This window comes from Tenebrio molitor, chromosome X (genome assembly GCF_963966145.1).
Source record: "Tenebrio molitor chromosome X, icTenMoli1.1, whole genome shotgun sequence".
In the NCBI taxonomy this organism is placed as follows: domain Eukaryota; kingdom Metazoa; phylum Arthropoda; class Insecta; order Coleoptera; family Tenebrionidae; genus Tenebrio; species Tenebrio molitor.
Window position 1 is genome coordinate 1,063,915 of NC_091055.1, and position 25,940 is coordinate 1,089,854.

General features: G+C 34.1%; 1 protein-coding gene across 3 annotated transcripts in view; it reads right to left on the bottom strand.

The window, feature by feature from the left end:
- LOC138140496 (very low-density lipoprotein receptor-like) overlaps positions 1–25,940 on the bottom strand; it is a 61,536-nt gene that overhangs the window by 15,417 nt on the left and 20,179 nt on the right. For 2 of the 3 annotated variants that reach the window (XM_069061613.1, XM_069061612.1), the window contains exon 2: positions 24,975–25,100. In XM_069061613.1, the coding sequence (XP_068917714.1) occupies positions 24,975–25,100 (126 nt within the window). Of the gene's footprint in view, positions 1–5,601; positions 5,760–24,974; positions 25,101–25,940 lie in introns of those variants that run through there. The other variant, XM_069061614.1, reaches the window with a different exon arrangement.

Here is a 25,940-nt window from a genome sequence, read left to right on the forward strand (position 1 = left end):
GTAAAATGAAAATCCACATGTGTCGCAAATACCAAACATTTGTATTAACAATTCAACTTATAAAAATCGATGTCTGAACTTTGATTGTGGATCGAACGTATTTTATGTAAGCGTAAGGATTAGTTTTTAATATCGGAGCCGTATTGAACAAATATTGATACTTTCAGGACGTCGAGTCTGAAAACTCGCTAAAATAAACACGGTGTTCATGTAGACGTGATAATATTGTTTTTCGAAGGATGAAATTAAATTAAAATTAACTTTTAATTAAATGTCAGTGGGAAGTAATAACAAAAATAAAATTTTTATTTGACCCAAACGATGAAATTTAATCAGAAATTGTTTGATCTACTTAAACCTTCCCACCATTATTGTTTTTCCTTAGATAATATTATTTTTCACATTATTTTATTACATCCTACGGCACTGAATTGACAGTTGGTACACCTGCGTCCCCAACGTGGCGCCGCCAATCGTAGAAAAACACCAACAGTTTCATCTCTATTTACAATTTTATTTAATTCGTCCTCCACGAAGTGTTTACTTTAATGAAAAAATAAAACATCAGGGTAACGTGTCAAAAACGTAATTAAATTACATATATTTTTATTAGGAATTTTCCTAGTAATTTTTTTAAGCGACAAATCAAGTTGGTAGTCCAGAAAAATCACTTTACACCTAAACAAAAAAAAAAGACGGTTTACCATCAGAAGCGTTTACTTTAATGAAAAAATAAAACGTAATTGAACTGATTTCGATCCTAATTAGGCTTAATTTTGCAAATGGTTCGGAAATTTGCGGTTGAATGTATCAAGCTCTGACGATCATGTCCGATGGCAATGGATGCACAACAGTAAGATCGAACTAGATTGTTTCCCAATGTCATAAATCAATACAGTAGACTTCCCTAAACAAATAACATTACCCTATATAGCGCTGTGGCCCTACTCGATGGAAAAAAGCACATCCTGATTCAGCATGCTCTACAGTCTACAGCCATCATTGAATATACAATCGGAAGAATCACAGAAACATTTTCCTTAAGATACACAAAATATATACATATATTGATCACGTACGCATCTGTTTCAGCCTTACGTGGGTACGTTCAATTAACTTTATTAATTTAATGCGAATTTTGTTCTCGTGGGCGTTATTTAAAGGAATCACATTGATTTCCTTAACGATCTATTTTCGGCAGTATTTAATTTGTTCTCGATTATTTATAGTGTGAAATTAATGAACACAGCTTGAAGAAAATTATGGGCGTTTACCCCCATGATTGGCTGATTTGGATTCAATAGGGCACGTACGCCAGATAACCCTTTTTAGTTAATTCATTGCCGTCGTGGCTCGACGTGATAACAAAAAAGAAAAAAATTAACCAGAAAAAGCCAACGTTCATTTTTTTCCCCACCAAAAGTTAAAATGCGATCAGTTCCTACTGATAAATTCTGCACAAGTCGAATATGTTATAAATTGTATTCGTCACGGTCAAAATGAAGGGAATCGAAACTAATTCCACTTGCCCGGAGTGAAACCATTAACGGATTTTTTTTTTTTTGGAAAAATGTTAAATGGGTAAAATGAGTACGATTTGCTTGTGGGTATTTTACATCTCACGCATCACGCCTAAACTCTAAAACGGTAGCCCCTATCACATTGAAAAGGTTTTGTGTATTTTAAATTTATCATCAAAGTAGGCGTTGAAGAGTCGATTGTGAACGCACCACTCGTTAGTCTGCACAGTGAAAACACAAACAACGCAAAAAGTGCGGTTAGATTTAAACAGCTGATTCGTGATCTGTAATTCATAGCGCGTTCGCAATCGACTCTACAACGCCCACTTTGAGGATATACAGGGTGTTATTGAAAGTTGTACACATATTTTAACCACGAGCTACTGGCTTCATGTAGAACTCGGAAAAAATATCTAAAAAATTTTATGTCAAAAAATAAAATGACATTTTTTTTGAGCTACAATTTTTTTTAATTGCTTCTACGTTGTCCTACAACCTCGTAGGTAAGATTTCGGCACAATTAAAAATACACCCTGTATATCATGTTTTATAAAATGTACGCCAAATGTCGTTTTATTTTTTGACAGAATTTTTTAGATATTTTTTCCGAGTTCTACATGAAGCCAATAGCTCGTGGTTAAAATATCTGTACAACTTTCAACAACACCCTGTAGGTATTAAAATGAACACCCGATACTTACGTAGCGTGGTGACAAATTAAAAAAGACCCTTAATTTTGTATGGAAGCAGATAACATCGTCAAGGTCGTAGATGTATGCGAATCTATCGAATTGACATATCTCTATCGTATTCAAATCAAGAGTCCACGTCATTATTGGTGTTCCCTCATTTCCTCTCCTATTACCTTAGTTCGAGATTGAGACTCATGACATCCGAGTTTGATGAAATAATTGTAATTTTACCTCGTGTTCTCGGGATTATTCCGTTCAAATATGGTTTCAACCAATCAGGGCGCTAGTAAAATGACAAATCAGAAAATAGGACTCGTTCTTCTTTATTTTTTACAACTGTGATGGCGCACACCAGATGAGAGCGATAAATTAATATTTCGTCATAATTTCAACACGACAAGACAGGACGAATTTCATTTGAGCTAGAAAAATTTTTATTTGACATGTCTTGACGAGCCACCACTGCAAGCAAATGTTGCAGCACTACGCGATTCGTTATAAATACGGAATTAACATTAACAATTCTGTAATAAATCAATCGATTAGTGCCCCACTTTCATTTGACTTGACGAGAATTCCCTTCCAAATAAAAAAAAAATACCTCAAGTAGTAGCTACGATTATACGAAAAAATAAAATACAGGGTGTCTCAGCTACGACTTTCGAGCCTAATATCTCGGTTATTTGCCAACGGATTTTTATGAAATTTAAAATGCAGATATTTTAGATCGTGAAGGTTCAATTAGTAATAATAAAATTACCTCAAGTTAAAAAATGTAATTGTAACACATGTTTCCTTTATCGAAAATTATGCGCGATTATTATTAGATTGTTAAACATTACACAAACAATTAAGTAAATCACTTGTCTGATTCAACGAAAAGATTAGATTTTGTCGTCAAAAATTTAATGTAAAATTTGAAGGTATTTGAGCAGTTACCTTTTGAAACAATTGATGATTAATTGCCAAGCAACATTTTGTACACCCTTTAAAGTCTGTCAAAATTGGGCGCGCTTTATTAGAAACGTCAAATTGTGAAAATTTATTGAAAATACTCTAAAAATAGACTACAGTATTGTTAAAAAAGGAAAACAAAATTGCCTATGGAGAGTGTCGTAAGAACTTCAATGACACAGTTCCTTTTCTCATGTAGGCTTTACAAAATGTAAGGTTAAGAGACTCGTCAATTTATTTGAAGACACAGGAAGCGTACGTGAACTAAATTACCTTGCTAAAATATCCCGATCGTGTTTTAGTCCTTTATGGAAGAATTAAAGCATCCAGTATAATAAATTACGTCCAAATGTTGTCTTTAACTTTGTAAGTGTTTGTGAGGTTAGCAAGATAAACGTCAAATATGTCACCTGCGTTTGTGCGAAAAGGGATGACCAAAATTCTGCAAAATTGTGCGTTTGTTTCATACGCGTCTACATTTTTGCATTTGCAGTCACGTTTAACACAGTTTTTTGCTTTTTTCTTGCAAACCAGACGTCTTTCAAGGACGAGTTTTCCCCTAAAGCATTTTTTATTGACGATCAATGTTTTATGTAAATCTTAATTGATTCAATATTTTAAAAAGGCATGTAAAAATTACGTTTTTAAGACTTGGGTGATTGCATTAATGGGATTTTATTCTTCACCGTCTAAAATACCCTGTATAACAAAACTGCAGTGTTTTGAGAATATTCTGCGACAATGAAAATTATCTTCGCGTATTAGGTTAAAATGATAAGTGATGATTCACGACTCCGGTTCTGTACAGTTCTTGCTTGGTTAAAATTCAATTTTGCAGTATTGAAACACTTTACGGTCGCAATACACACACAGAGAATACATTACATAAATCAATAAAACAGAAAATTATTATATAATCAAAAAATGACACACACACGAGCACTAAACATTGATTTAACGGGAAAAATATTCACTAAAAATGAATGTTTCCGTAGAAAAACAACGATCCAAAACTCACGGTCGTTTTCGAAATGGAAACGCGAAACGACATTGTTTATTTTTACGTTTCACAACAGTCAGTTAACTGTGATGGCTAAAAATTAATCGTAAATATTTCCGCCTTATGCATATTTTCGACACAAACATCAAATGACCCATTTCGGCTTAACCTTCACACAATTATTGCGTATAATAAATAATGCGAAATCTTTGACCCTCCGTCAAATAACGCGCAAAACCCGGAAGTAAGACGATACCAAATCTAGTGCCTCGTCAGATTCTGATTATGATACCGAAAGCTTTTAAAGAACTGTTAACAGAAAAACTTTTATATTAATAATTCCAAAGAAATAAAAGGGCCTTTTATCAAAACGACGCCGCATCTGCTGGACAAAGCAACAAACGAAACTTTGATGTCTGTTAGACACCTCCGACGCCCTATCCTGGCTCCCCCGCACCCCCGACCTGGGCCCGATCCCTTTTCACTTTAGCACCAACAATGACTCCCTGTGAATCCTTTTATCGACTCATTTTCGCACTCACAACTATCTACACACTCTAAATTTTATATATACGGCAAAATAAAGGACGAACGCTACCCACCCGATCGAATTACACCGTCTTATATTTTATTAATCTGGAAGAACACCCCGAACGAACGAATCTCGGGTGCATCGTCGTACCGTTCATTTTTTAATTGGAATTATGTAAATGCATGTTTCCAAATATTGAACGAGGACAAATTGAATGGAAATCGCCTGAAAAAAATTTCCCGGTCACACATTTTCAACGTAACGGAAAATAAAGTGCGCTAGAAGTTGGCGGCCGTGTTTAGAAACAACAAAAAAATTGGAAATCTCGTTATATAGAGAGCATCGGTGAAATTACACGTTAGGCATTGAAATAAAACGGGAGTCGCACAGAATTGATACAAGTTTACGCTTCAAAAAAGTTCCGAACGGGAATTAATCAAACAAACTTGTTCATTATTATCTCACATGCACGTATTCAAATTATAGAGTTGCGTTATCGTTCGAATTCATCAATTTTCGAATGAAAACTTCGATGGTGACATACCACGTACGCTGGTGCCAGAACTTACATTTTCTCCATATCAAAAATAAATATTTATATGAACAAGTAATTAATTTGTTAAACTGTTCGATATCTCATAATTGTAAAACAAAAATAAGATAAAGTTTACAACAAGCGAGAAATAAAAAAAAGTAATATTTTCCATAAAAAATAAATACATAATCGATTCGAGTTTATCACCCCTTAGTAACCAAGATTTAATTTGCAATACATAAGACCAGAATGCGGTGTATCCTAAAATATTGCAAAAATTTGGTAGACGACAGACTTCGATGGAAGTAGAGTTTGAAAGTCGACGACGTGAAAACATCTTAAGAATGTAAAAGAAATTCAAGACTAACCTTCCAGAAGGGCGGTAACGGCGTAGAAGTTGAGGAGGAACACGACGATGATTTTAAGTGTTAAATCCATCTTTGATATTAGCACAAGTAATTCTTGATGTGCACACCACGAGAGTTGTCAGGAATTTGAGTGTTGATGTGGAATACTCCGATTCTTGATGGTCTGTATGCTCCCTATTACTATCAAACCGATAACATATTGACTCGCTTGGCGCACATCAAGTGCAGAAACATAAGCTGAATGGACAGTATAAGTGGTGCATTGCATTTCACAGCCTCGGGGTCCTTTTTCGTACTATCTGATGTAATTCAGCGACTTATTGACTTGACAATTTGTACACAAATCCACGTGCTTGCTGTGACTTATTGACAATGACACCGGTTATTAATGAATCCGGTGAAAACGGTGTGAACTGTTGCATAAATTTTGGCCCCATCTCTGCTGACGCAACGCCAAAATCAAAATGCGTAGATTTCTCATAATTACGCGTCCTTAATTTAGCTGCACGTTTTGGGGTCTCTCGGTACGACGAGAGGTCATAGAATTCAAAAACGATTCATTCATTATCGACAATTTGTTTATGTTTAGGCAAAACGATAAGGAATTTCGCAGCGCATCTTTACAAATAAATTAGACGAAAACTATTGAACTACGACGTTGACGTTTGACGTTTTCTCCAACAACATCAATCGTTCCGCAATAAGAGTCCAAGTAAACACGTTTGTGAAATTGAAATTTCGAAAAAATTCGCCCAGGATGTAACAACATCGTTATTGATCGCGGTGTTTTCCAGTTGTCAACCTCCATCAAATCTTAGATCCGTGTGAAGATTAAAACTTCCCCCAGACATAATTTACTCTCACCTAAATAAACATTAAGGGGGTTGGGAACAGTATAATGATTGTGGTGGAAAAAAGATGAGGAGGCCATGGAAAACAAAATTTCTCGAAACGTGTCCAGTTGTTAATTGCGACGTTTCCGTCAATTTTATTGAAAAAAATTCTTTTCACCCGGCACAATATATTCATGACAATCCTACTTTCGAGATGGGAATGAAGAAAAAGGTGAGTGGATTTACGAGCACCATGCGCAACCTCGTTTGTTGGAGTTTCGGCAAGATCTCTCTTCGTTATCGTCGAAGCTGCAGTCTGAAAAATGCATTTACACGTGCACTTGGTCTAAAGTGCAACCTTTTTCAAAATACTTGCCAATAAACACTACCCACAGCTGAACGAAAGTTCATTCTAAAAATACAAAAATTACATTGTGGGATGAAAGTACTTCATTATCTGTTTTGTCGACCTTTGTAAACATATTCTGCGAAAAATCACACAGATTTGCGACATTTTTCTTTTATTATTATATTTCGCCAATACAGCAAGGGTGGTTTTTTGTCCAAAATGCGAGTTAGAGAGAGTAATTGTTTTATATGGTAAAGTTGCATCATCTTTGGTCCCAGTTCATCGAATTCGTTTTCAAGGCGAGGCACGATGCAGACGGTGTATTTATTTCTTTTTACCTTTTAACTAGAAGCTGATGCAACTGAACGACTATGAATATCAGATAAAGGCTATAGGAAATTATCGAAAAATTGCATGAAAATTATACAGGTACCGATACCAAGGATTATAATCATAAATAATTACACTCGACTTTTAGTACTTTTTTTCGACGAGATTATTTGCATCATTATATTTCCTGCTGCAACTTTACAACCGCATTACTACGTGCGACTAAACGGTTCGAAATTCATTTAACAGTAACCTTTAACAAACACACTTTTTAACGGAACAATTAAAACTATAGTTCCCGTAATACATTAATATAAATAACTTGGGTTTATTTTGTTTCGCTCCAGGTGTGCGCTACCAAATTTAAACGAACCCTGCTTCGGTGGTGCTATTTAATTAAAACGAAGATCGTTGAAAATGATGATAAATGTTCTTACCGGCTTTTTACACCCTAACAATTGTTCTAAAAATTATTTATGTGTGTATATATACAGGGTGTTATTGAAAGTTGTACAGATATTTTAACCAGGAGCTACTGGCTTAATGTAGAACTCCGGAAAAAATTTAAAAAATTCTATGTCAAAAAATAAAATGACATTTATTTTTTGAGCTACAATTTTTTTAAATTGCTTTTAGTTTTCTACGTTGTCGTACAACTTCGTAGGTAAAATTTCGGCACATTTTAAAAATACACCCTGTATATAATGTTTTATAAAATGTACGCCAATGCAAAGTAACCTATAGGAAATATGTATGCTCTAAAACAAGTAAACCGCATTGGTGTACGTTTTATAAAATATGATATACAGGGTGTAATTTTAAAATGTGTCGAAATTTTACCTACAAGGTTGTAGGATGACGTAGAAGACTAAAAGCAATTAAAAAAAACGTAGTTCAAAAAATAAATGTCATTTTATTTTTTGACAGAATTTTTTAGATATTTTTTCCGAGTTCTACATGAAGCCAGTAGCTCGTGATTAAAATATCAATACAACTTTCAATAACACCCTGTATATTGCTACTTATGTTAAATAACTAAAATAAAAAGATGCTAAACAATCGTGTTTTAATAATGGAACACAGGACAAAAGAAATCGGAATATTACCAGCAAAACGTCACAACAAGATGTGAATAAAAAGTATAAACACGATGTTCATAGATTTTAAAGAATCGTAAAACCCATTGTCCATAACACCTCAGTTCGTCGTCAATTGATAATTAGGAGTCATCGAAAGTCGTGAATTTTTCCAGAGACTTATAAATACCGGATGTTATGGAAGTCCACGTAATAAATCGCCAATGGAACTCTTTAAAATATTTTTTTTACATATTGATCTTTTTAACATTTTTCCAACCCCCATTTGACACTCCGCCAATGGGATAATCATCAATTGAAACGAAAGAGTGAGTGAAAATGTTTTTGTGCGATTAATTCCCACGGACATCAAACGTGCGTGTTCAGCCAATCAGAGCGCTCGCTTTCATCCAATCAAAAATGTTTATCGCGATTAAAACGTCCTGCTACTCTGTCATCTGTCAAAAGTGATTAAAATTCCATGCTGCTCCTGTCAGATTCTCAAATTGTTTTTAATAATTGTGTTTTTAATAACTGTATCATAAATAAATAATTACCTAACGTTAAAGTTTGCATTCTGGAATTAATCTTGCTAAAAATAACACGACCTAATTTTTTATATCTGATAAATTTCCCAATTTTCACTTAAACATTTTTGCTTTAGATAATTTTACGAGTTGAATTTGGGCATTTTTATTCTGGTTAGGGCCGAGAGCTTTAGCTCGAGGGTTTAATCTTTGAATAAAAATACTCAAATATCAAAGCAAAAAGTTTTCATAAAATTGAAAAATTCATTCGATAAAAAAATTTGGTGTTGTTATTTTACCTTTGATAAAAACTTTACAGTTTTTTTTGAAGAAAGAACGACCGCTATTCCAATATTAACAGTTTTTACTGTTTTTCATTCGAGTATCTATTTTAATCAAGTAATTTTTTTTCATGCTTCGTTATCAATGGATGTGTAAACACATGAGCGGGTGTGAATTTTAAGATTAAAATCATATTTAATTTTAACTCTGTTTTGAAGAATTAGCGGAATAAATTATAAATAAAAACATGTTTATTTTAACGAGTCCTATTGGTGGTTAAATTTATTACGTAGACTTCCACAACACCCTGTATATTTCAGTCGTTGTGTAGGTTGACTTTTTGATACCTACCTACTGTCCGGAAATTTCTTTGCTTGAGCAGCTTATTTTAAAATATTTCGTTTAAATATTGACAAGACGGGAAATTTGACGACGAATTGTTACGTACGCAAAACTTATCCCGCATTCGCCCCGTCTCGCATTCTATGGCAAATCAATACGAAAAAATAAATAGCTAAGCTACTTACATTGTAAAATGCCTACTGCATTAGTAATGTATTAATATTTTTTCTCAAAGTAGAAATTTTGCAAAACCTGTCAACAGACACATTTGATAAACGAAATGACAGAAAGTTATTCTATTATACCGATAAACTGACATACTACGATTTACACCACAAGATGGCGCCATCAGATTTCACACAACAACAATGAAATTATATTCATTTTTGAAAACTAAACGGATCAATGGTAGCGGTATCTTGTATTAGTATAAATGGACTTTATTTATTAGCTAACAGTTTTTTGGAGGTCCCTGAAAGACACCGTAACTGTTCAAAATGTGTAAACATGTCAATTAGAGTTGAGGAGGCCAAAAATGTATATTTAATTGAGTACGTGCGACGTGGAGGTGAAGTCGACATTAATTCGCTTAAGTAAAACTTACCCCCTTTATTTTAAAATGCGATTTAAATTTTAAATCAGCACCCTCGGCACTCAATTGCTAGTTAATTTGGCGGAGACCTAATTTGATGCCAATTACTTTTTATTCTTGACATTGTTTTCCTTGTCAACTCGTTAGTATTTGAAGTCTTTGAAATGTTTCACGGAGGTCTTCCCCTTTATTTTTACATTCAAGATGGTTTTTTTAAACACTTCGCTTAACACTAATCGGACAGTTTTTTGTATTTTCTCCTTTTTAGTCGACTTCAAATTAAGAATTAATTTTTCTTTTTGATTAAAATCGCCAGTTCCTTAACAAACGTGTAAACCGATCCAACAGAAAATCGATTCTTCAATTTTTAACGGAGGCATTACGACGAATTACGGTTGAAAAAACGCTTAAACGTTAATGATGCTTCAAAAATTGATTGCCTACATTTTTCGCTCGTTAACTTCCAAATAAATATACACAGTGAATCATTTACGTGCAAATACCAACCAATTAAAAATTTAACCAGACCTATTCAGAAAACTGTTTTCTAATCAAGTGATCACCTTCACACATCAGTCGATTCTTTTTTTTATCCTGCAAGTTTCACAGCCTGACATTCATTATATTCATTATGGTCACGGTTAATAATTAAAACAAAAATTAATTCGTACTAATTTCAAATAATTAGATTGGTGAGAGTGTCGTATTTAATCAACTCTACTTTTAACTTCAAGTTTTAAAATACCATTCTACTAATTTTAAAAATTTGTGGCTGGCAAGAATTGTCATTCAAATTCGTCAACAAACATAATTATTCGTGATAATTAACGAAACCTACGACCTAAGACAACATTAATCTGAACTAGAAGTTAGTAATAAAATGTTTCTACCCTCTGTAGCACGTTCATTTCCGAGACCCACAAAATTTCGTTTCGTTATGTCGCATAGTTGCAATAAAACGTACAACCTTAGGCAAACTTTCTTGTTATTGGATGTAAATAAAACAGCGTCTTTCAATATCTTTACATTTTTGATACAAAATAAGATCACATTAAATATTCAATTCGCATAGAGCCAGACATATGTAATAATTTATCTCACACGATTCTGTCTCGTCTTGGTGTTATAAAATCATACAATATTTTCAATCTTCTTATTTACTTCTCTTGCACGTCTACGATATTCCTCTCATTACAAAAAGACCACGACAACGCAATAGTCTCAGTAATTGTATTTACAACGTCCATTTTGAATTCAGTCTGTCGTTGAAACGTTGTTAATGCATGTACGGTCACGTGAAACACGCATACTTATTGATGGCCACGTAATTGCGTTAAGGCAATGAATTTCGGACCAGTTTTGGACGATTTCAGCTTTGAAACGATGATAGCCGTCGGCCGTCATTTTATAAAAAGAAGATCTTGACTTCCAGACAAGAAGATAAACGCAATTGTTTAATACTTCATACTATCTTGTTGTTCTTGTGTCATAAATAGTTACATGGAAATTTTTGAATGGTTTAGAACTTGCTTGCCCAAAAAATATGTTATGTTAGGATCTAAATCTATTTATCAGCGCTTCTTGTTTCAAGACATTTTGATGTGATTAGTATTAAAGAATACAGGCTGTTATTGAAAGTTGTACAGATATTTTAAATTCTATGTCAAAAAATAAAATGATATTTATTTTTTGAGCTACAATTTTTTCTACGTTGTCAAACAACCTCGTAGGTAAAATTTCGGCACATTTTAAAAATACACCCTGTATATCATATTTTATAAAACGTACACCAATGCGGTTTCCTTGTTTTAAGGCATATTTCCTATACGTTAGTTCGCATTGGCGTACATTTTATAAAACATGATGTACAGGGTGTATTTTTAAAATGTGCCGAAATTTTACCTACGAGGTTGTAGGACAACGTAGAAAACTAAAAGCAATTTAAAAAAATTGTAGCTCAAAAAATAAATGTCATTTTATTTTTCGACATAGAATTTTTTAAATATTTTTTCCGAGTTCTACATGAAGCCAGTAACTCGTGGTTAAAATATTTGTACAACTTTCAATAACACCCTGTATAGCTCCAATATCTAGGAGTACGATGGGAAAATCAATATCAATCAATTTAAAATTACCGATATCTATTAATTTGATTTTTGGCGAGCGGGGACAGGAAATAGGTTCAGCGCTTTCAATCGCTGACTACGCCTTTCATCGTCTTTGTATCGGTAACAAAAATTTAATAAAACCTTCTTTGACGTTCGCATTGATGTGCACGTTACCTTTTACGTATGCGAATTTAACTGCGTAAGTTTTAATTCAAATTTAATAACCCTTTTGCGGGGAAAATCTTGCCGAAGTATTTCGTATCTTTTCACGGTCGAAACGTACGAGACGGTAAGGTATTTTTAATAAGGACGACTTGGATATGGGTTCGTAAAATTTACAATGCACTAACATGAGCTGTCAAATTAACTCGCACCAACCAAGAGACTGTAAGCCGCCCGTTTAGTCTTCATATTACATTACCGCATCTAATGGTTTATACGTTTTATAAACCTCCAGAATACTTGAGGAGACGCTTCTATTACCAATTATAACGAGACAATTTAATTTCACGTTGAAGTTTAGTACTACGGGACTCACTATTACCTAATAAGGTAAGACTATAGAGAACCTCGCTTATTATTCAACTTATTCCGTGATGTTGTGCAAGTATTGTTCAAAGACTAAAATGTTCATCGCTTAAAACCCAAATCAATTTCTTTGACATGTTCTGTTGACGTAGCACGTGATTAATAAAAAACAAAACAATTTTTAGGTGCAGTGTAAGCGCGCACCTCGTGCTGTTAAAAAACACTGTGCATGGAGTTCGCAAACCTTTAATAGTATTTAATAACACGTCTGTAATTCAAAAATACCATTTGTACTCGTTGCAGCTATCGAATTTGTTTCTTTGTCGAATATACAGGGTGTAACAAAAATAAGTGCATTAATTTTAACTGGTAATAGTACTCATCAATTACAACAACTTTTCTAAATAATTTTTTTTCGAAAACAAATTCTGAAGGGTTTTAAAAATTAATCTAAATTTACTAAAACTGTGCTTTCCAGCCTATCAAACGATTTTAAACTACATTTAATAAAGAAATAAAACGAGGTGGTAACAAAAAACAAACGAAAGTGAGACCTTTTTATTCATCAAATGCAATACGAAGAGAATAAAAGCATTCCGTTTTTGCGATTCCTGTTTACGAAAATGTTAATTTATAAAATTGCATTCAACGTGAACGTCACGTCAAAATAAAAAGTGGACAAATGGCAATTCAATTTTGCAAATTCAAAGAAATTTTATTTAGAAAAGTTGTTGTAATTGACGAGTTCTATTACCAGTTAAAATAAATGCACTTATTTTTGTTACACCCTGTATTTCGAAATAAAATTCATGTTTGTTCACTGCCAAGCGAAACCTACATTTTTTTTTAATACCGTGAAGAGATAGATTGCAGTGCAGATTATGTTTCAACTACAAAGCCATCAAACGATTCGCCATATTTACGTATGCAACCAATATTACATCTCCATCGAGGGTCTCTCTTTGTAAACTCGTTATTTTATATTTCACAACGAAGAACGAGTGAAATCAGGTTACTTATTTACAACACCGGTTCAGTTCAAATACGGATCTCTAAGCGAAAGAAAATATCTCCTCGCCTTGCTCTTTTGAGTTTTCTGAAAATTGTCACGATTACGAAATGGCAGGTCACAAGTTAACGCGAAATTCGAGCGATTTACGGCCATCACACCAAAATTGATCTCCTGCAAAAATCCGAACTTCCAATCGTGCGTCACACTTGCCAAGTTTGATGATTTTTTTTTTCATCGCAACTTGCGCCGGTTTTGTCATCCTGTCAAAACTTTTCATGATAACGGTTCGCCTAATTCATTTCCGCAAATCAAGTCGACCTCGGACGTTTTTTACGGAAGACGCGCGGTGAAAAATTTTTCCAAAAAAAAAGAGAGAAACTATACATCAGAGTACATACTTTGTATCGTAAATTGGAAACAATTACGTAACATCTCGACAAGGCGAGTTCTTGTACACATTTCTACTTCGAGACGGTAAAATTGGTTGCATAGCTACAAAAATAAAAAATACAATAAAACGCTATAATTGTGAAAGAGTCGTTTGGAAGGGTCTTCCTTTATAAAAACATCAGTAAGGATTCCAAGTTTTTTTACAACGGGTTTCACGAATTCCTTTGAAAATATTTGGAATAAAATGTTTCAATTGTCAGTTGCAAGGTGAATAATTTTAAACGTCTGCCAGGGAATAATTCCCAGTCTTGAGATTTTTTCACCGCCGTTCATCAGTCCGAGACGTGATCTAGGAAACATTCCGACTTCGCTGATATCAGATTGATTTTCGCCAAATCTGGCGTGAATAAGTTAGGATATAATGGTCGCGAATCCAGGGAAAATCTGCAGTATTTGTGCTGCCACCACTTTCATGCTCGAAATTAAAAGCGTTCTTACAATTCACTGAATAATTTTGCATCCACTTATTCATCGATTGCTCCAAATTAATTTTTGTTTCTGACAATACTGCAATATTAATTTATTCGGCATGGTTTTCGTACATTTATTCATTTGAGTTGGTACTATAAATCCAAAACACCAATTTTTGTCTTGTGTCATCGTGCGGGAAGATTGAAATTTATAAACTTTTAACAAAGCCCACTTACAACAATCTAACGGCGGAAATTATTTCTGCTTAACAGGAAGTCTGAAATTGGTTCCAGGATTTAGTTATCTTCACAAGAATACAACAGTGTTCACTCTAATTCGAATTTATGATATTTTGATAAAAGAATTGTTGTGTCATGTGTACATGCGTTTACTTTTACAATGTACAATGTGGTCGACAAAAAAGAGATGAGGGGAGGCTATGGAAAACAAAATTTTCAACTGTCACCCTTAATTTTGAGGTTTACGTAAAATTCATTTTACACTCGAGAACACAAAATATTTACAGGGTGTTATTGAAAGTTGTACAGATATTACTGGGTTCATGTAGAACTCGGAAAAAATATCTAAAAAATTCTATCTAATAAAATGACATTTATTTTTTGAGCTACAATTTTTTTAAATTGCTTTAAGTCTTCTACTTGTCAAACAACCTCGTAGGTAAAATTTCTGCACATTTTAAAAATACACCCTGTATACCATATTTTATAAAACGTACACCAATGCGGTTTCCTTGTTTTAAAGCATATTTCCTAGAGGTTACTTCGCATTGGCGTACATGTTATAAAACATGATATACAGGGTGTATTTTTAAAATGTGCTGAAATTTTAGCTACGATGTTGTAAGACAACGTAGAAAACTAAAAGCAATTTAAAAAAATTGTAGCTCAAAAAATAAATGTCATTTTATTTTTCGACATAGAATTTTTTAAATACTTTTTCCGAGTTCTACATGAAGCCAGTAGCTCGTGGTTAAAATATCTGTACAACTTTCAATAGCACCCTGTATATCTTTGAAATGGGAACTAAGTAAATATGTAGTAACTGGATTTACCATACATAAGCTTATTTGTTGGAGTTTCCACAAAAGCTCTCTTCATCGTAACTGTTGGGTCAAAAGGGTCTTGACTTAATCTTATAGATTTCAACAGTGTTATCAATCTTATTATTATCACGGTGCATTTACCATAACTTAATTTTCTTCTGTTATTCATTCACATTAATTTACACTTTTCTTTTGTCATTATTCACAAATAAAAGACTATTGTTTCTGGATTTAAAATTTTAAATTTCATATTTTTTTTAAATGTTATACCTTCAGAATAATTATAAGTTTAATCAAAGCTCTGAGGCTCAGTCTCCTTATCTTATCCGTTTAATTTCTCACGATACCGCTAATGTAACGAAACTCCCGTTCAAATTGATTTTTAGGTGCTGATGTATAAATAATGTCCTTTTTATTTAATCACAGTACGATAATTTAAGTACTTTGAAATTACATTACCCCTAGATCGTACCGGATTTTGCATTACGTTAATAATTCCGGACGAAATATCGTCGACTATACAATTCACACAATATCATTTTCTCGTAGAACAATGTTAAGAATGGAACCAGCTACTCGTAATAATTAATTCTGAACGGGAAGTCTATCTTTCACCCTCCGCTAAAAATATTAAATTAATAAAAAAATCAAATATCTGAAGAAAGGGATTGCAAGAGCAAGAACGCTTTAAAAATTCTCGCTTCAACTTTCACCTCTGGCAAATGCAATTTTAATAGTAGCGACCGGGAAAAGTAAATTAGCAAAAAATACAGCGACCTCGAAAGGGTTGACGTCAGATCTAATTCCTGTTCGATTTTTTGTGGATTTTTTAAGGGACGAGACGCTTCATCACCTCGATTTTCCGTCAAAATAGGGTACTTTAAAATCGAAGATTTCTGTGGTGCGTTGTTAGCGTAAGCATCGAGTGTTCTTCGGAGATCGATAGAGAGCGTTAAATCACGTCTTCTGGTGTGTACGTCAAGTTTGAACCGAAAAAATTCTGAACTTTAATACCTCTAAAGCGGCTCAGCTTTATTATGGGTCGTGCCGCGTAATTTCTTGCAGAGGATGTAAACTTGTGCATTAATAACGACGTTGACTGTACAATCGTCCGAATAAATTGTTTATGGGGGGATTAGGTCATTGAGTGAAAAAAATGGATAAAAGAATCGCGCCGGACTTGTCTGAAAACGTTTCTCTTCGTTATCTTCCCACCCCTGTGAAACTTACAAAAATAATTCCCCATTCCCGCGTTTATTTGGATTTAGACGCACACCGGATGTGTCTACGAGTTTTCAACTTTTTACTCAATTATGTGGGCGAAGAGAGCACTACTGCTTCTTTCGGTGCTTCCGCCTCCCCATTTAACCACAATTACTAAAACCACGTGCCCTATTTGCATAATCGCACTATTCAAAAGCATCGCAGACCGTCACGATCCCAACCACGAGCAAAAACAGATCATTTCCTCCGATACAAGTGTGGTGACTTTAATCACCTCCGCGAAACCCATCCGTATAAACAACCCGACTGGTCGCCATCTTGACTCTCTAAAATACAATTTCGCTCGGTTGCTAATTAATTTTACGCAAAATGGCGCCGCTTCTGCCATATATAATTAATGAAAACTTGTGTTAATTGTATTATTCCCGGCAGAATAAATTAGGCATCAATAATTTAAGCTGAAACGGTGTTAAGAGTACACGTTTCAATTTAAATCAGGCGAATTCGCTGTTTATTAAGTACGGCAGCTGTCACAAAAAGGTCAACCGACCTAAGCGTGCCAACATTTTCAATAATTCATCGAAATGAAGGCCCTTTTAAAAAGGGACTCGACTAATAATTAATATTTATGCGCTAAAGTTGATGGCAAATGTAACAAGTCAAAAGTGAAAAGCAAAACCCTTGAAATAAGAAAGATTTTAACACGCCTTGACATTGTGAAAGGCAATTTTCGTTACGAGTTTCAAGCGTAAGAGTTTTAATTGACTATTTCCCACCATGCTAATTTCTTAATGGAATTAACGGAATCAAATTTTACCTCATCAATAACTCACGCCGAGTTCCACGCAATTCCATAAAACCGATAAAATAAAAATAAAAAAACCCAGATAGGAAACTGTTCTACGAGCACCGCCGGCACTTAAACCGCATAGGCCCCAATTAGAACCACCACTGCTGGGTAATTGCAAAAATTTCCAGCTGAAAATTCCAACTTGGAGGTTGAAGTTGGAACGAAGCGACGGACTTTCGCAACTCCGGTCTCTTCTGATGAAAACTGGCATATACACGGGAGTTCAGTTTTCTCCAGCAATGATGAGTGAAAAAAGAGAAAATTTTGAACGTCCACAATTAAAAACTGAATATTGAAACGCAAACTTCAAGATTTCAAGTGGGATTTTGTCAAAATTTAAATTAAACCCGAATAAATATTGTAATTTATGATTTTAGAATTGCAAATTGCACTTAAAAATACGCGGCGAAATCGAAATTGAGACTGTATCTGAAAATTGAGTTGGCGTAACTTCTAAAAACCACATGTTGATAAAATGTCTCCGAATTTGAAATTTAAATACGACTTTTTGGAATTAAAACGTCGACGGGACCACCCCACCGGCAGCGATATTGACTAGTTACATCCGACTACTTTCACATGTCAAATTACAAAGGATATTGTTGTTGGCGAGTTTATTGGAATAGGTTTCTTCTCGCTGAATCTGGTGTATCCGTCAACAAAATTTCGCCGCCGGTTTCTGATGCCATTGAATTTCAACGAAGTGATAAATCCCCCGCCAGGTCTATTTTTATAAAATACACTCGTCTGCCATTTGACGGTACCGTTCCGAATTTTCTTAATACCACCAGGATAAAGTCGCACTTTCACGAATCTGACATTTGCGATTGAATCTATACCAAATAAATTCAATTTGTTCGGCGCAGGAACCTCTCTTGGAAAAAAAATGTCCCAAGAAGGCTACCATCACTCTCAGAATTTGTTTGACTTGAATCAAGTAAAAATAAACGAAAACATTGTTTTGTTTTGTTTGTTTTTTCGTAAACCATAATTCGAAGAAAAACAAACAGCGGCCTCCCTTATTTCTTGGCATCTACACACTTTACAGGGAACTTTTAAATTATTATTTTTTCTATTTTATTTCGAACAGTTTTCTTCTGTCAATGAGGAATCATTTTAAGCGGGAATTTGGAAAATCAATACAAACAATCATTAAACATTTAAATGATGCTACCACAAACTGTGTTAAATTTCAACCGATAACGGTTTAAATTTCATAAATTTTACAACTAAACCACAAAAATACGGGCGTTTTGAATGTACATATCGGTTATTATACTTGAAGAGTGGTTTACACAGTTTCTAGTGGTCTTTTCAGCTTAATTTTCAGTCGATAATGTACATATTTATACAAACACGACGAACAATGTTGGCTGCTAAATTAAACTCACTTAAAATCAACACTTAAATTTTGTTGTGAAATGTTTTAGTACTCCTGTAATATTCCTCCGTTATCTTTATTTACCACTTAACATGTTTATTTATTTTACTTGCAACATCTACACTTTAGTTCTTGTTTTCAAATTTATTTTTACAATAAGCTACCACAAAAAAAAAATTTACATTGGGGGCAATATAATTTGTTTTCAGAACTACTGGAGAAAAATTTAAAAACCTGGATAATTATTATAATTATAAACAATTATAATCCTTCAAATTTTGAGAAAATGCTACTTTCTTAAATTTCAAAAGAATTATATTTCCTTAGATAGCTTGTTTAATGACACAGCCACCTGGGTACTGGGTGTAATACAGAGTTATTATAACTGTTTCTTATATCGTAGTTGGCTGTGATTTATGGTGCCGCCTTTTCTGGATTTGTAAATTTGACATTTGACAGCTTCGACTTGTCACATTGCAGTTTTCATTGCTTATTATTTCTCAACTGATTCGTTAAGGTGTTTTGAGTTAGCCACGAAAGCAAAATAGTCTTTTTCAAGATTATCTCGGACACGACATTAGTTTCACGCCAACATAAACACTTTCTGGCGTTAGCAACAATAAAAATGGCTTATTCACTAAATAACACGGGATACATTTATTGTAATATGTTATCAATATCATAAAACAAAGTATTCAACAATAACGAGTGTGTCAGTGGTGTCTTTTGTCCTATTGTATTTTATTTTGTCACTTTTCAATAAAATTGTAATCAATTGCATAAACGAAATTTGTTGCCGGGTTTGAATTTAATTATTTGTGACGATTTTTTTACTTTAAATTACGTTATCTTATTATTATTACGCAACCAAATAATCACCTCAAATTACCTTTATATTTATATTTTTTTATAGTACAGTTATGTATTGTAGGTGGCAAATTACTACGATGTAAGAAACATTTATAATAAATAACCCTGTAGTAAAAACACTCGTAAATAATACAGGATATCTATAAATGATTGTCTGGTCCAGCTTGCTATGAAAACTTTGAATGTGCCGCTTTATATGTAGAATAGATTCGACACTGAATGTCACATTTTCAGGTTGGGTTGTTGGCTTTTAACCAGAGGCAAGTTTCAGCAGTGTTTTGCTGCCACCAACAGTAATATACATATGTATTTAATATCAACACCATCAACAGGGGAAAACTCATACCCCCACACAGTGTACCTATATTCATTAATTAGTATGATGCGAACAAAACGTTAATGTCAGAAGTGACCGTCAATAATGAATTAAAATTGGGCATCTGTTTCAAAGAGGCGGCACAATTATATTTCTTCCAAACCTGGCTTGACCCGACAATCATTTATAGATACCCAGTAGTACCTCATAGTGATGAGATAACTGAATTAAATTTATAGAAAATAACTTGTGCAACCCGGTTGTTACCAACTACTGAATACTAAAAAAAAAAAATGTTCGACTTTTGTTTCGCTTTTTGTTTGGGATCTTTAAAATGTAGTGTTTTACTTTTGTCAAGTAGGACTCAGCTTACAGAAATACTACGAAACTAATGATCATATTCGTGTTATGTGGGCAAAACAATAAACTAATTTTTTATTCAAAATCTTGTACGAATTTATTGGAGCAGGATTCAAAAATACTAGAAATTTACCAATATGCTCGGAATACAACAAAAATGGGTTAAAACAAAAAGCATCTGTTACTCACCCCAGTAGGCAAAATTTCCAAATACACACCTAAATGATTAAAAATAAACTTGGATTTTTTTGTGTAATATAGGGTGTTAGGTAAATGTCGTGCCAAACTTTAACCGCGAGCTACTGGCTACATGTAGAACGCGGAAAAAATATTTAAAAAATTCTATGTCAAAAAATAAATTGACATTTAATTTTCGAGGAAAAATTTTTTTTAACTGCTTTTAGTCTTCTACGTTGTCCCACAACCTCGTAGGTAAAATTTCGGCATATTTTTAAAATACACCCTGTATATCAATTTATTTTTTGACATAGAATTTTTTAAATATTCTACATGAAGCCAGTAGCTCGCGGTTAAAGTTTGGCAGGACATTTACCCAACACCCTGTATAATTCGAGTTAGGAAGTTAACAAAAAGTATAGGTATTGATTTACATGGATTAAAAAAAAAACTGTACCCACATGCGAGAATGGACCAGAACTATAGACAGTTTGCATGGTTAAATTTAGCCACTTTAATTGTTTTGTTTGTTGTTATAATCTAAATTATGATTCTCTCGTTTAGAATAACAATCGATGCCTGCCGGTTCTACTAACAACAATAACACACTCGTATATGAAGAGATGTTAACATCCTATTACGAGAACTTGACCTGTGTTTGGGTCTATAAAAAAAAACACTCCCAGTTAAAACGGAATACGTGGGATTGATAAAAATTCACCGGCGTCGGATGTATGAACATATTGGTTTTTAATACGACTCAATTTCACCTGTCTATCAAAATTAATAAAATGGAAGTTATTGTTTCGTCGCTGTCAAAATTTCAGTCTGAGCAAAGATTAACAGCTTCAGTGATTTTTTGACTAATGTACTTCTAAAGCGTTGTTACTATTTTATAACTCGATGTAAACTCCTCCAATCTGTTTTAGATTACTTTTCGGTGCGTCTTCAATTTTGTTACCGAGTGAGGATGGCTTTGGATGATCCAGGATTCGAACAAAACGATCCAGAAATCCACAGCCCCTTACGTTTTAGACACTCTTACAGAGCTATTACTTTCGGTTGAGTTGTTCACGAAATTTTCCGTTACAATATACAAATTGTCCTCGTTTGATATTTACTACGTCACCACACCTTGCTTTAACCCTGGCATTCATGACCAATGCATGCACACACATGTTAAACTTCGTTTCTAATGCGCATCTGAAATAATTCATAAACCTTGTCCGTCAGTTTAGAACAGAACCGCAACTTTGTAATCTCACCGACGATAACTTAGCAGGTGTCTAAACGTCTTCTGCATCTCGCAGCTCCATTACTACCAACAAAAAATTCAAACATTTCCGAATGTAGTAAATAACACTCCTACTGTGAGCAAAAAACTTGATTGCGCACACGTTCATAATAACTTAATAGATTTTTCCTTTGATTTTATAGTCTAATTTCCCGTTGGCCGTTTCCGGTGTCTTCCGTTTGGGAGCCTTATTTTTGTCGTAAATCCAACCCTTCTGAAGTTGTAAGCTCGAAATTGTCGACACACGGGTCGAAGCCGGATCTTTCCGGGTGTTTCGTGCAAACAATTCGGCCATGTGGCGGGTTAGTGGTTTAGAACTTGACGTTCGATTTTTGCAACCATTTCCTCTTAATCGACAAAATTTGTTACAAAATGGAGGGAATTTCTGTAATCGTCGGAGCATCGAGACCGCATCTTTATTTGATCACAGTATTCGGTTGCTGCCACTTAAAATATGAAATAATCAAACCAAGCTGCAATAGTTATTTACATTACAAGTGCGGTAAGCTACATTTTACAACGCGAGGTTTTCAGATTGAAACACGACCGCGCAGCGGGAGTGTTTTAACAAAAACCGAGCGATGTAAAATGCCTACCGCATTAGTAATGTATTAATCTTTTTAGCTGACAACTCGTTTTCTCAAATTTGAAATTTATTTTGTTGTAACCAATTTTGCAAAACCTGTCAAAGACTGACATTTGATTAATAAAATACCAGAAAGTTACCTATTATACCGATAACTGATATGCTTACGATTTGTACCACAAGATGGCGCCATCAGAATTCACAATTTTTCAGAAGAATACAACTAAATTATGTTCATTTTCGAAAACTGAACGGATCAACGGTAGCGGTATCTTGTCTTAGTAAAAATGGACCCTGAGGTCCCTGGAAGCTTAAAATTTTCGTGGTATTTTACACACTCCGTGCGGTAAAATGACAGATAGTTTGATTAGTGTGTAAAAATCAAGATACCGTAGCTGTTCAAAATGTGTAAACATGTCATTTAGAGTTAAGGAGGCCAAAAATCAAATTTTACATCAGCGAATAAATCCGTAATTGGAACCCACGTTATGTTATGTTATGAGAGTTAATTGTCTGCTTCAATTTGTTATCAAAGAAAAGATGTTTTGTACAAGTGGGTGGAAAAAATTTGTATTGTGTGTATTGGTAGCTTGAGGCTTCAATAAAAATAAATCTGTATGGTAACGTAAAAAGTATCCAATAATTGGAAATTTTATCAGATACCTAAAGAAATTTTATTTTTAAGAGGAGAAAGGTGTGCTCCGTCGTGTTATTAAACGCCTGCTCACCCAAAAGAAAAGTTTATTGATGGAATTTAAAAATATACGCAGTTTAGCACCTCAATAAAAATAAATATCGAGTAGATATAGAATCGATTAGAAAAATTAAAGCGTGCTCCATCCGTTTTCCGTATAATTTCCGAATAACCGACAAATAACAAATCGACTGAGATTTATTTTTGTAGGAAGTTGTAGGCGTGTTTACGTTTGCCGTATTCATTTACATCGGAACTAACCAGAAATTCAGTTTATCTCATCTCAAAAATCGATTTAGTTAATCACTTAGGTACGATTTCCTAAAAATATGAACCCGAGTTTATAATTAGTTGTCAGAAACGTTCGGAAGTTGAACACAGAAAGAGAAAAATTCATACTTGATGAATGTTGCGCACTTGTTATTGATTGCGTTTTAATTATTAATTTTATGACAGGATATTAAAACCATATCGTCTCAGCCGACTCGAAAATATCGCTTCCTGTTTAATCTCCTAAAAGGATTTGTTGTTCTAAAATTTGAAAGAATTTGAGGTTGGTATTGTTAGGTAAAAATTCCTGAAATATGATCATCTAAATTACATGCTTCGTACATAATTAAAATAACTGACTGTAAGATTTGCTCCGGAGAATTCAAAAAATTTTGAGGAATTTCAATAACACAAAACGACATAGGTAAATAACATTCTCGAAGAGGCGCAGCCCTATTGTAAAAATTTCCTAATTAAATTATTCTTCGCGTATTTTACTGAACCTTGCTCCCACTCGAAATTCGCCACAACGCAAACCTTGTCACACATAAAAAAGTAGTAAGCGGTGAGGAATCGATTGTGAACCACACGTCTAGAAACGGTTTTGCGACTACTCGCATTTGGAAGCCTCGGCTATCGCCTCGCCCCGCAAATCTTACTCGCACTCGCAAACGTGCCGTTTCTGGCCTAGTGGTACAAATAACTACATATAACTAAATAAATACTTTATTTCAAAGCAGTGTAAATCACAATATGTAATTCGGTATTAAATAAAACGTAAATTTTTGGCTGCACTCGCTTACAGTCGGTACTGCAAATTACTTTGAACAAAAGCTGTGAAAACATCGTTATGAAAATTTTACAAGCTTTTAGGGTGATCCTTTCTAAACACAAATTCGTCCATTTTCCGTCGATACCTTTGCCCATTAATTTTTTATAAATCTTTTTGTGAAACTCGTCATTCATCCGTGGGTCTCTGGGGAGTATTTGGTTTGTATGGGGATATTTCCATTAATAATGAACCAGAAATGTATCCTTTATTACAACGTTTGAGCAATAATTAAAAAAAAAGAACGTCGCGTGAATAATAAACAGATCGATCGGCTAGAATCGACGATCTGAAATGCATTTTTGGAAAAAACCTGAACACATTCTTGCTCTCATTAGCTGCTTAACTACAATTGAAACGAATTTATATCACGCAACCGCATACATTGATGGCGATGGGTCACGTAATCATCGACGAGGAAAATAACGTCGTCGCCGAGGTGAAATCTTGGGGATGTAAAAAGAGCGGCCATGTCGTGTTATTCAAGCCGTTGGAAGTTTTAATTTAGTCGAGATGGAGAGCAAATTCTCTTTGAGATTATTATTCTTAACTTGAGTGATCTCTCATTTAATTTATATTCATAAGAGACGAAACAAGATCGATAATGGAAGGTACTTACTTGGGCATTCTTCGATGCCTTCTTCTGATCCGTCATCACAGTCGTTTTCACCGTCACAGACAAACGTAATTGGTATGCATTTTTTATTGGCACAAGTAAACTGTAGCAAGGAACATGGTACACCGTCTGAAACAAAAGAGAAAATCGTGAAAAATTGCGAGAAATATTTTGTAAAACAACCAAACAAATCACTGTTCCTCGACGGGAAAAATATGGCGCGTCCGCCGTAATTACGTTACGCACCCCATTTTTTCCTAATAACTTATTACACCCTAAAGAGAAAACGAAAGATTTGAAGGATACACCTCCATTTTCATATAAATTGAAATGAGATTACACTAGCTAATAGGTATAAAGTTGAAAACGCGACTTTTTTAAGTAATTTCTCACGAAAATACCTAAAATACAAATACGGCAACGCAAAATTGTTTGCCAGACAGATTTGTATTGGTCACAGCTACCAAATACTAAGTTATCGCTTCGGCTGTCGTTTTGCTACCCTCATATATCTCAAACTGTGTAGAACAGCTTAGAATTTGAATTAGGGCAAAAATCGAAAAATACATATATTCTCTTATTGATCAACTGTGAGATTCGTCCTAACAAACTCGCGACGTTAGAAACGTAAATTAAAAACACACATCCCAGATAAAAATTATGAAATATGAATGGAAAAAAGAGAACATCGTTATCTACTCCATGTATTTTCAGGTGACAGACTAATTAAGAAGTTTAATTAGGTACATCAATCAAAAATGCCATTAATTTTAACGAAATCGCGAGCGGTAAATGTAAATTAAGATGATTTTGTATGCTGCAACGGGTTATGTTGATTTAATCTCCAGGATGTCCATCAATTGTCTGCTCTATTACAACAAACACTTTTACAATTATTTGTTCACACAATAAATTAGGGGTTGATTTATTCAAACCCAACCTAATTAACAGATAACTAGGTACAACAAT